The 12,087-nt window shown below is 47.9% G+C and overlaps 1 protein-coding gene across 2 annotated transcripts in view; it reads right to left on the bottom strand.

Moving 5' to 3' along the window:
* Positions 1 to 12,087, bottom strand: part of ESYT3 (extended synaptotagmin 3) — a 43,529-nt gene that overhangs the window by 24,553 nt on the left and 6,889 nt on the right. For both annotated transcript variants that reach the window (XR_003727126.2, XM_015132084.3), the window contains exon 2: positions 739 to 780. Coding sequence is in view for 1 of the 2 variants with exons in the window: in XM_015132084.3 (XP_014987570.2) it covers positions 739 to 780 (42 nt within the window). In the remaining variant the exon portion in view is untranslated. The remainder of the gene's footprint in view (positions 1 to 738; positions 781 to 12,087) is intronic.

Raw genomic sequence — 12,087 nt, 5'->3', positions numbered from 1 at the left:
TTCGTATACCTAACCTAAGTCATTCCTGCTACGGGCTAAGCCTCCTCCCAGAGGCAAGGTTTGTATTAGAAAAATTCCTCAGTCAGGAGGCTTGAGCTGGGGGCTGCCATGGAGCCCGCACAGTTAGGGACAGGTCCGGGCAGATCAGGGAGGGGAAGGCCTCCGGTCTGTCCTCTGTGAAGTCGGGATTCCTGCTGGGGAGGGCTCGGCCAGGGGTCATCATCCAGCAGGGGCCTCCTTGGGACACCTGGCAGCAGAGCCCAAGGGGAGTTCCCAGGGGTGACCTAACAGCAATTACAGTAGTGACGTCAGTGAATCGAGCCAGGGCGAGGACTCTAATTATTCCCATTTTACGGATAAGGAAACCAGCTCAGAGGCGTTAGGCAGTCTGCCCAAGATTGCGCAGCAATGGCGTTGGATCTAGGCAGGAAACCAGGCAGAGTCCAGAAGCTGTTGGCCAATGTCTTCCTCTCCCTAGGCAAGTGCAGCTCCACGACCTGGCGGGCCAGTGGGGATTGTACTTTTCTCTAGACTTCTCTGTATCTTCTAACTCTTCTGGTGACCACATATTAATTTAAATTTGTTGTTGTTGTTAACGAAAGCAAGTCATTCTGGTGAAAGAAGAGGGAAAGGGAGCATCCCTGCCCGCATCAGGCAAGGGAACTGCCGCCTGGCCCCCATTAGGCTGCTGGAGGCTGGTGTGCGTCCGGCCCTGCTAGGCTCTGCCAGCGGCCTTACCTTGTTGGCCCACTCGACCCGCTCCACGTCCGGGAAGTGGATCTAGGAAAGAAACCCCGAGGGGAAGTCAGACTTGAAGCCGCATACCCCCTGGGAACCAAGCAAGCCAGCCTGGCGGGTTCCCCATTCCGCCCACGCGCTGCGCCTCACCCCTTCCTCCCCGCTGCCTCCAAGTGTGCTCTCAGCACCCACTCGGCCCCCAGCCCTGGCAACTCAGATCCGGTCCTGCCCTCAAATAGCTCATCATCCGGTGGAGCAGGCAGCAAATCAACAGACAACGAGCTGGCACTGATTCCACAGTGCAGCCCAGCTCCAAGGCTCGCGTGGGCGTTTCTGGGCACGTGGTGGCAGGCAGGACAGGACTCCACACCGTTTCACCCCTCCCCTCCGACCCAGCCCCACACCTAGACCGAGGTGGGAGAGCACATGGAAGGCGAGGAGGAAAGGGAGGGCTGGAAACTGCTGGTTTGCACACGCAAGTAAGTCCCCAGTCCTGGGGAAGCACAGGACCCCCGACGTGGATGCCCCCAGGATAACACTCGGGTTGCTCCTTGCAAATTCCATCCCCCTTACTCGTTTCAATGACACAAACAATATGCAGTCTCCATAGAAAAATTAGAAAATGCAAAAATCAGCTAAACAAAAACAAAAAACATTAGAGAAATCTACCACCCAATGATAGGTACTTAACAGCTTGATGTTTTCATGGGCAACTCGGGAGCAGGGTGCTGTGTGGTGCCCCTCCCACCTCTGCCCACCTTGGCTCCCAGAAGCCCCTCCCAAAACTCCTCCCTTCCCCTTAGGCCCTTCCTATAGTCACACAGCTTCCAACTATGGGGTCACAACCCCTAGCTACTCCAGCTCCACTTGCTGGGTGAACCCCAGTGTGGGAAAGGGGAACAGTGGAAGGTGAGTGGAGGGACAGTCCTGTTGGCTGACCTGTGCATGACATCATTCTGAGAGTGCTTAATCCCCCTCCAGGAGTCTCAGTCTCTGCTTCTGTCTGCTGAGCTTCTCATTCCCCCAGGGGTTTTCTTACAGAGGAGTGGGCATGGACCTGTACAGCGTACCTGCACAAAACACTGACGCCAAAACAGCAGCCACAGCCATCACTGTGGCCACTCCCCAAGTCCCCTGAGCATGAGGCTGGTTTGGGGTCAGATTCAGAGTGGGCCTGGGACCACCCACGGTGGGGAAAGGGCCTGCCCCCTCTATCTGGGAGCTCAGAAGGGCCTTGTCCTAGGACTAAGTAGATGTGTCCCTGCAGTTCACACACCTACTGTGCACCTACCAAGTGCCAGGTCCTCAGCCAGCTTTGGGGTTGCCCTAAAGATTCAAACACATGCCCTGGCCTGCAGCCCTCGCCCAGGATCACAGCCATTCCCAAAGTGGGGGACAGAGAAATTCAATTCTCCTGGAACAGTTAAACAGCCTTGATTGGTCAGAGGAGTCCAGTGCTTCTGAGACTCTTGGGACACCATTCTCCCATTCTCTCTTGGGATACTATTCTCCCAGCCTCAGTTTCCCTTGCTCTGGGCAGTGGCCTATACTAATTCAGAAAAGTTTATATTCCCAGGCATGGAAGAGAAAACGTGGCCTGATTCCCAGAGATGCAGCTGGCCCAGCCCACAGAAACACAAGAGATCGACGCAGGAAGGAATTGTGGGGAGCGTGGGCAGGAGCTCGGTTCAGTGGGGGTGACGCTGCCTGCTCAGCACACATTCGCTGAGCTACCCTGGGTCAGGTCTCAGCTGGGAACCAGGCAAATGGGAGGCAAGACCTTTCCGTTGCTTCCTATTACACTGTCCAGTACTAAAGGAGAAACTCCTGCACATGGGCCTAGAGAGGAGACCCAGCTCATGTCATGGCCTCATCGCCTCCTCCCACTAGTCCCTTTCAATCCAACCACCTTTACCTTTTCTGTTCCTACCAAAGGCCTGCATGTGCCATATTGTGTGTCTGAAACAGTCCTCCCTGCTCCCCTTTGATTGATTCGCTCCTCACTACCTTAGACTTCACTTGCAGGAAGCCTCTCTGGGTCTCCCAAGTTGGGGATAAGTGAGGTGCCTGCTGGTTCTCCATTGCAGCATTTGATACACTTTACTACAGCTGCCTGGTCTTGCTGCCTACCTCCCTACACACTGGAGGCTCTAGGAGGGCTTCAAAAACAAAAACAAACAAGAGCAACAGAATGACCAAGACCCACACTGATTAAGCTGTCATGGTTTCTCTCAATTACCCACACCTGTATTTGCGGCTCCTACACGCTGGAAGCTGTAAGAGGGCTGACTGGGCCTCACCCCTATTAAGGCCTGTGTCTAACATATGAAGGTCTTAATAAATATTTGTGGAATGAATGAATGAGGCATGGTTCTTGCCCTCAACGAACTCACAGGCAGGCGACTAACAGATCACTCTGATACAGAATCATTACTAAGGTGGGAAGGGGGAACATCCTCAGAGGAACCTGCTGACCTCACCAGTAGCTGTCCTCCTTCCAGCCCAAGCATCACACTTCCCATCCCACACCCTTGGCCCAGGTTGTTTTGTGACTTCAGGAGCTGAGTAGTTCTGATCTCTGGACCCCAAAAGGTGATCCTGCTTGGTGGGTCTAACCCTGGCCACTCTTGGGAGTTGGTCAAATGAAGATTCCTGAGCTGCCTCATGCCACTGCATCAGAGTATATCAGGGTGGGGCTCACCAACTTATTTTTCACAAGCTCCTGGTATGATGCTGGAGTTCAGTCAGGGTTGGGATCAATGACCAGCTGACCCCTTGTGTCAGGGTGACCCACATGCATCCTGAAAATGTAGGAAGCAAGGCCGGGAATTGTGTCTCATGCCTATAATCCCAGTACTTTGGGAGGCCAAGGCAGTTGGATCACTTGATCCCAGGAGTTTGAGACCAGCCTGGCCAACGTGGTGAAACACCATCTCTACTAAAAAATATAAAAATTAGGTGTGCATGGTGGCACGCACCTGTAATCCCAGCTACTCAGGAAGCTGAGGCAGAAGAATTGGTTGAACCCTGGAGGCACAGGTTGCAGTGAGTCGAGATCACACCACTGCACTCCAGCTTGAGCCACAGAGTGAGACTCCATCTCAAAAAAAAAAAAAAAAAAGAGTAACAGAATGACCAAGGCCCACACTGATGAAGCTGTCATGGTTTCTCTTGATTACCCACATCTGTATTTGAGGCTGCTCACCAAGAGGCTCCTTCATGGATGAGTCTGAACCCCGTGAAGAGAGCAACAATTCAGTCCAAGAAAATAAGAGACCACAAGTCCCCTACCCTGCCTAGGGACCTGAAGGCCCTCCCTCAGCCTGAATCTCAGCACCTGCCTTCCTCCCAGTGAGCCGAGGTGCAAGAGCCAGACCACATTCCTTGTGACTGCCCCTCAGTTTGGAGCAGGGGATGAAATCATAGAGACTAATTCTTGGGGAGCAATGACTCAGCCTCAGTGCTTTTCCATTTTGACATCGACGGATCAATCTATTTTTCCAGGATAATTCGTCATTTTTGGAACTTGAAGAAATCTTTTCCCACCCCACATTCTCAAAGTTACTCTGGATTTGTTATCTATTGGCTTTCACGTTGAGGTCTTTAATCTCTCTGGATTTTTTTACATAGGGTGAGACAAAGATACAATTTTTTCTCCCTCCATACTTTCACTAAGGCAATTTTCAACCAACATATAAAAAAAAAATTCCATCTTGTTCCTTGACTTGTGAATCTACTTCACTCAAAAACTACCTCCTCATATGTACTTTGGGGTGTTTCTGGACTTGCCATTCAACTCTATCAGTCTGCCTGTTCCAGCACCACATGGTTTTCATCACTGTGTTTTTGCCAAATGACCTGGGGTAGGGTGAATCCCCTCCCCTGCGTCTTTTTTTTTTTTTTTTTTTTTTTTGAGATGGAGTTTCATTTTTGTTGCCCAGGCTGGAGTGCAATGGTGCAATCTCGGCTCACTGCAACCTCCACCTCCCGGGTTCAAGCGATTCTCCAGCCTCAGCCTCCCGAGTGGCTGCGATTACAGGCACCTGCCACCATGCCTGGCTAATTTTTTATATTTTTAGCAGAGACAGGGTTTCACCAAGTTGGCCAAGCTGGTCTCGAACTCCTGAACTCCTGATCTACCAGTCTCGGCCTTCCAAAGTGTTGGGATTACAGGCATGAGTCACGGCACCCAGCCGGCGATTCCCCATTTTGTTTTTTTTTTTTCACACTGATTTAGATAATAGTAGGTATTTATTGTTCTGTATGAATTTTAGAATCAGCTTGTCAATCTACAAAAAAAAAATCCTTCTGAGATTTCAATTGTTATGTTTTTTAAATTATAAGTTAACTTGTGGGATAACCGACACAGTTAAATATTGCATCGTGAACACCCTTTATTTATTCACATTTTCTATTCACATTTAGGATCAAACTTCAACTCTTTTTCTATAAAAGTCCTGTATATATATATATTTTAGATTACTGTGTGGAATTTCATTTTCTGGGCAACTTTGCTGAAATTTGTTAATAGTTCTAATTGTTCATTGATTCTCCCAGAACCCTTTTTCTTTGATTTAAATCTGTTGCTTTTATGTTTTTAGAGTTGAACTTCATGAGTTTGGGGAATATCATTTATTTCCCATTTTTGTTTTATAATAAATGAATTCAAAGGTATAAATTTTTCTAGTTTCTGACACAATATTTTCATTGCTATTCTGCTCTCATTTTTCTATTCCCATTATGACTTCCTCTTAATGAGTTTTTAAAATAGTAATGTTTTAAAATATCTACACATGTGACATTTCAATAGATACCTATTTTTGTTGTTTTCTAATAATAATTTTATTTCTTTGTGGCCTGAACAGTCTGTAGGACTGTCAGTTCACTGGAATATGTTGATAATTCCTTGTGGCCTAGTACATGATTAATTTCCATGACTATTCCATGTATAATCAGGTTATTAATCATGTCCTTCTAATATGCCTTATCCTTGCTTAGTCTTTGCCTGCTTCATTTATCATTTTCAGAAAGGGATGTATTAAAAGTTTCCAAGCCCAACTGCTGATTTATCTACTTCCTCATGTCGGTTGTTGATTCATATTTCAAGTTTATATTATGTAATACATATATGTCTGTGATTATCATCATTATTGAGACAAGGTCTCACTGTGTCAGTCAGGCGAGAGTGCAGTGGTGTGATTTTGGCCTACTGCAGCCTTGACCTCCCAGGCTTAAGCAATCCTCCCACCTTAGCCTCCCGAGTAGCTAGGACTAAGAGCATGCACCACCACGCCTGGCTAATTTTTTTTTTTTTTTTTTTTTTGGTAGAGACGGGGTTAGGTCATGTTACACAGGCTGGTCTCAAACTCCTGGGTTCAAGCTACCTGCCTGCCTTGGCCTCCCGAGTAGCTGAGACTACAGGTACATGCCACCATGTCTAGCTAATTTTCTAAATTTTCTGTAGAGATGGCACTTTGCCATGTTACCCATGCTGGTCATGAACTCCTGGGCTCAAGCCATCCACCCACCTCAGCCTCTCAAACTGTTGGGATTACAGGTGTGAGCCAACATGCCCAGGTATATAATTACTGTCCTTTACAAGCATATAACAACCTTCTTTGCTTTGAATTCTATTCTATTTTGTCTAATATGACAATTGCTACCTCAGCTTTCTTTTGTTTCAGACTTGGCCAGTTGCGTATTTTCCATCCTATTTTCAACCTTTTTGAGTTCATGTCATCTCATGTCATTTAATACTCACCTAATCCCTTGTTTGCCCCATTTTACAGATAAAGAAACTAAAGTTCAGAGAGGTTACATGACTTATAATCTCCAGTAGTGGTGTGCTAGAACGGAGACCCAAGCCTGGGTCTGTCTGACCACAGAGTCTGTGCTTTTCCACTCCATCCACTCACTCCTCCTGAGAAAACCTCACACAGCATCACATAAGGTTTTATAGAAACCTCTTTTATAAAGTGTGGGATTTAGCAGGCGACTGCCCTTATGGGGCTTCAGCCCTGATTGGCAGAGGCCAGGCTAAGTTATGACTTCCAAAGGGCATTCCATAAACACTTGCATTTGATGCTCCCAATACTCTGTAAAGTGAACAGAAAATATATCATTATTCCCATTTTACAAATGAGGAGAGGCTCGGAGACTAGTTAGTACTTGCCAAGATTACTCATGTGATCAGAACCCAGCTCTCACCTGCATATGATTGGAGCCCAAGCTTCAAATATTCTTCTTATCCACTTCCTCTCCCCATCTTCCACCTGAAATGTCAGCATTTGAAGTCCATTCCTCAGTGTTTTTCTAACCTATTCCTTGTGTGTTTGAAATTCCACCTCCGTAAGTCTCAGCTTTCTCATCTGCGAGATGGGTACAATCTTGCCAACTTCACAGTTCCTGAGAAGACTAAATGCATGGATGATGCTTGGTATCTTTCCTGGCTCAGAATAAGCATTCTGGAAGTGGTAACTCTTGCTGGAAGTTGTACAGACCCGGGAGGCACAGGCATTCTGACCCCTTTGACCTCAAGTACGTGCAAGAACAAGGTCACTTGAGCTATGTGTCCAGTTCTGCCTCACCCAGAGCCCCGCAAATTCTCTGCTGAGTTTCCTAGTGCCTCTGGCCACCACTGCAAGGGGAGAACAGAATGAGAAGGATTTACAACACAGTGCAAGTGGTTAAGATGGAAGGAGGAACACTGTTGGTGTTTCCCTGGCCTCGCTGATTGGCCCGGGGATCTGTGGCTCAGATAAAGACAGCCACAGAGAGCTGGGCCCAGTGCCTCTCAGGCACCCGTGTGAAACTCTGCCCAATGGGGGCACTGCATAGTGAAGCTTGGCAAACGCACCCAATCTGAGCCTCTGCCTTGTGTCTTTCCTCACTAGGGAAACAAAGAGAGGGCTGAAAAATAAGATGGGTGGCTCACACTGAACTGAGCCCTAAAATCACTGAGCTTTTGTTGCAGTTCCCCATGAGGCTGGGAGTCTCTGGGACCAGCTAGTGGGGAGTCACCCGCACCACCTGGCAGTGCAAAGAGCTCTGCAGCGATTCTCAGACTTCTGTGTTCAACAGTCCCACCTGGAGAGCTCGCTGCAGTCCAGCTGCTCGGTCAGGGCCCACAGAGATTTTGATTCCAGAGGACTGGGACAGGGGCCTGGAAACCTGCATCTTTAACAAGCTCCTGGTGGTTCTGATCTTAGTGGCGGGTGTGGAAGAATGAGTGGCCAGGGCTCCCCAGTCTGGAGGGCTTACTCCGGCCCTGGAAGAAGGTGGCTCGTCTGCCTCCGGGGGTTCCTGACTAAGCTCAAAAGTCACAGCCTGGGTTTCCAGCTGTCACTCCTAGGAGAACACTACTGTGTCACCAAATTCTTACCAGCAGCCTACAGACCTCAACTCCTTCATAAAGGGAATTCTTCCACAAACAGCAAGGGGAGGCCAGAGCCAAAAGGCAAAAAACAGAATATGATGATTTCCCTGGCTCTGGGCCTGCTCTGCCCTCTAAAAGGTGAGCCACCTCCACCTCACACCTGCTTTCTGTAGCCAGGCGGGAGGAAGAGAAGGAAGTGCGCCCAGGACTTACAGCACAGGGTTTTGGTCTTAACTCCCTTCAGCCTCAGGTTTCTTGCTGATTAATAAGTGGGGCCGTTAATTCCTGTTCTTCCCAGATCCACAGTCAGGCAAAACAGTGGACATAAATCTACTTCTAAATGGTTTGGTGTTAGAGACAAATCCAGCGCTCCAGCAAGCTTCATCTCCATAAAACTTGTACACGATCCTCACTGACGTACTACAGGTGAGAACATCTCCCCAGAGCAGGCCTGGAAAATTCCAAAGATGCCCAGACACGTGGTCAAGTCACCAGGATGTCAGACGTCCACTGTCCTCCCTGCACTACCTGTCAGAGAAGTTTAAATAGTTCACAAGCCTCCACCCTCCCCATCTGAGGCCTCCCTAAACTAACATACCTCTTGATGCTGTTAGTGTACTTAAGCCGAAGCGTTCCAGGCAAAGTGAGCTAATATTTTAATGATGGTGTTTTTAGACATTGTCAAGGGAGTGGTGGTGAAGAGAATTTAGAGGGAAGGTAAAGCAAATTCAAGTCTAACTAGAATTCCATGCTAGACAGGCCACCAAAGAGGCCCCCATCAATACTCCATCTTTAGGTGGTGATGTCTGTGCATTATTTCTTAAACCACTTAGGAAAAATGATTCCACAGCAGTGAGGAAATGGAGCCAGAATGACAGCTGCCTCCTATCGGAGCCAAGGGTTTTGGTGGGGTCCACACAGATGGGTCTGGGGCTGGGGTGGGAGGCCTTGACAAGAGCTTGGGCCACCAGACCCTCTTGGGAGGCGGAGGGACTAAGGAGCCTCACTTAAAGGGCCTCCCTGTCATTCGGTGAATTCTGCCAGCTCCCTTGCATGGAGTGGCGGCTCGCCCACAGAGCAGCCATGTAGTCACACAGACACAGAGAGATGCACAAACACAGATATGTGGACACACAGGCAGATACACACACACACACAACTACACAGACACATCTGCAGACTCACATGTGCAAAGACACACACTGATTCCTAAAAAAAGTCTCATGGCTCTTCCCTACTCCAAAGGACATTCTTACAGACAATACACCCCTGCCAACTAGCTGCTCGGAGGAGAGGAGACCCACTCATTCTGAGTGTCCTACAGAGATGTCCTACAAAAGGAGTGGCCATTGGACTTCAGATTGGCTCCTGTCTTCCCAAGATCGGCTGCTGCTCTGTGGCCGCCTGTTCAGTGGTTTCTGCTTTCACGAGCAAAGTGGTCCTTCGATTTCGCTTTTCTCCTGAGGCACAGCCTTTGTCCTTTTTTCCCTCTGTTCTTGGAGGACAAATACTTAACCGTTAAAACTACTTTTAAATCTTCCAACTCTTCTGCTTTAAATTACCCAGCTCAAGTACTTTGAGGGAAACAATTGCTTTGCCAACTTGAAAATCTGTCTGGCACTGTTCTGTAATCCACAGCTCCTTAACACACGCAGCCAGCAAACTGGCCTAAATCAGCTGAACCCAGCAGAACTGAGCAGATGAAATCCACTAGTCACAGGGATGAGAACACTGACACTGAACACGGGCACTCTTTGCTAAGGAAGAAGGGCTCAAAGCAGAGGGGGGTGGCCCTGAGCTGTCCACAGAGTAGTTTTTTAAAGAGGACCTAAGCGATGATAGTAAGCTCAGAGAGTTCAATGATCCAGTTACAGGGCTGGTAATTCCTAGAAGTTAAAAAAACTTATCCTCTTGCTTATCTTCTAGCACAGGCCCCAAAAGATAATATTCAATGGTGATAAGACCACAGTGAATGGGCAAAAGTGTCTTTAAAAATCTTCATAAACTTCTAGGAATCCATACTAATTAAATTGAGAAGTGTGGACTAAGATTTACATAGCAGGCATCCACCGTAGCATTCATTCAGCAGATTTCTATTGAGTCCTTACCATGAACTGGGCATTGAGCTAGCAGCTGAAGCTACAGATATGTATAAGACATATACCTTATCTTAAAAGAACTTTCAGCCTGGAGGAAAAGTTAGCCATAAAAATAGGTAGGTTACAAATCAGTCTGGTAAGCAGAGTGACAGACACATGCTCAGAGCTCTTGAGAGCCCAAGGAGAAGAGTCCTGGGGGTGGGGACTGAGTTTGGACTTGAAGGATGAGTCACAGAATCTAGATGCACAAATCAGAGGGAGAAACTGCGGACAGACAGAGGAACCACCACCCACCTCCGCTAGCCATGTGACCAGGAAAGCTTCGAAGTAACCAATATAATCAAGGTTGGAGAAACAATTACACAGCTTGTGGTATATTCACATGAAGGATATGATTGTCCTTAGAAGTGTTTTTGGAGAATGTTGGTAATATAATGTTAAGAACATAAAAAAATAAGAAAAGAAAAAGGTACAAGTTTTTAAGAAACTGTTTTCATATATTTTCTATATAAAGGAAGTACACCTAAACATACTGTATCTCTGGGTGGAGGGATTGTAAAATGCCTAATTTTTTTTTTTTTTTTTTTTTTGAGACGGAGTCTAGCTCTGTCTCCCAGGCTGAAGTGCAGTGGCATGATCTCAGCTCACTGCAAGCTCCGCCTCCCAGGTTCACACCATTCTCCTGCCTCAGCCTCACAAGTAGCTGGGACTATAGACACCCGCCACCACGCCTGGCTAATTTTTTGTATTTTTAGTAGAGACGGGTTTTCACCATGTTGGCCAGGATGGTCTAGATCTCCCGACCTTGTGATCTGCCCGCCTCGGCCTCCCAAAGTGCTGGGACTACAGGCGTGAGCCACCGTGCCTGGCCGCTTATCCTAATTTTAACTTTTATGCCATTTCCAAATATTCTCCAATAAGAATGTTTACTTTCATGACCAGAAAAAGATACATTTTTAGACAGTTTATAACCAGTTATGTTAAAAAGTGAATACAACATGGGCAAAGGAATAGAGTGGGTGATTCTGGGATCCTGAAACATCCTATAGCCTAGAGAATTTCCTTGGCTTTTTACTCTGAGATTTCCAAGGCTCATGACTCATGACACACTGGCATGGGGCTTCTTGGTCTGCCCTCCCGCAGAAGATAGGGCTTATGGGACCTGGGCTCTGCATCCCTCTGTGGCCTGAGGAAATCAAGTCTTATATCCTTAGCTTGAAATACACAGCACCTTTAAAAAAAAAAAGAGGGGGGCTTTGTCTCTTTAATAATTCTCAATGGGGCAGAAAAACATCTTAAATCCTTCTTCAATATCTGCAGTCGAGGAGGAGGAGAAGGAAAAGGAAATCACTTGCCTCAAGCACATGTGAGCACTTTTGTGCTACAAGCTCTAGGTTCCCGGAGATTTAGAAATCCCTGAACTCTGCTGGGAGGAGTGGGAGGGGCAGGCGAAGGAGCAAGGCAGGCCAGGTCTCAGCTCCGCTCCGCGAGGTAGTTGGGTTGTGGCCCTCCCAGGTCTTCAGGGGGAAGCTCACACTTCCCACAGCCCCCTCCCCAAAGTCACCGGAGACATTCCCACGGAAGTGCCCTCTCTGCCTGCTACCAAGACTCTGGCCAGGACGCAGTGGAAGCGGGTGACCATCTCTCCCCACCTTCCTGCCCACTGCAGAGGGGGCTCAACACAGGAGAATAGGGCCTGTCCCTACTCGTGGAACCTGATCCTCGTCCGCCACGTGACCTCTCAGTTACTCAGGCCCTCAGGCCCTGGCTGAGAAAAGGTTGCCTGGACATTCCTGTCCCAGAAAGATTCAGCCCCTTGTAAATGAAGCAGTGAGCAGTCTCATGTGAGCTCAGGTATCATACATTGCTGTCCCA

The sequence above is a fragment of the Macaca mulatta genome, chromosome 2 (genome assembly GCF_049350105.2).
Source record: "Macaca mulatta isolate MMU2019108-1 chromosome 2, T2T-MMU8v2.0, whole genome shotgun sequence".
Taxonomy (NCBI): Eukaryota; Metazoa; Chordata; class Mammalia; order Primates; family Cercopithecidae; genus Macaca; species Macaca mulatta.
Note: the sequence above shows the minus strand (reverse complement) of the source record. Positions and strands in the feature narration are given on the sequence as shown.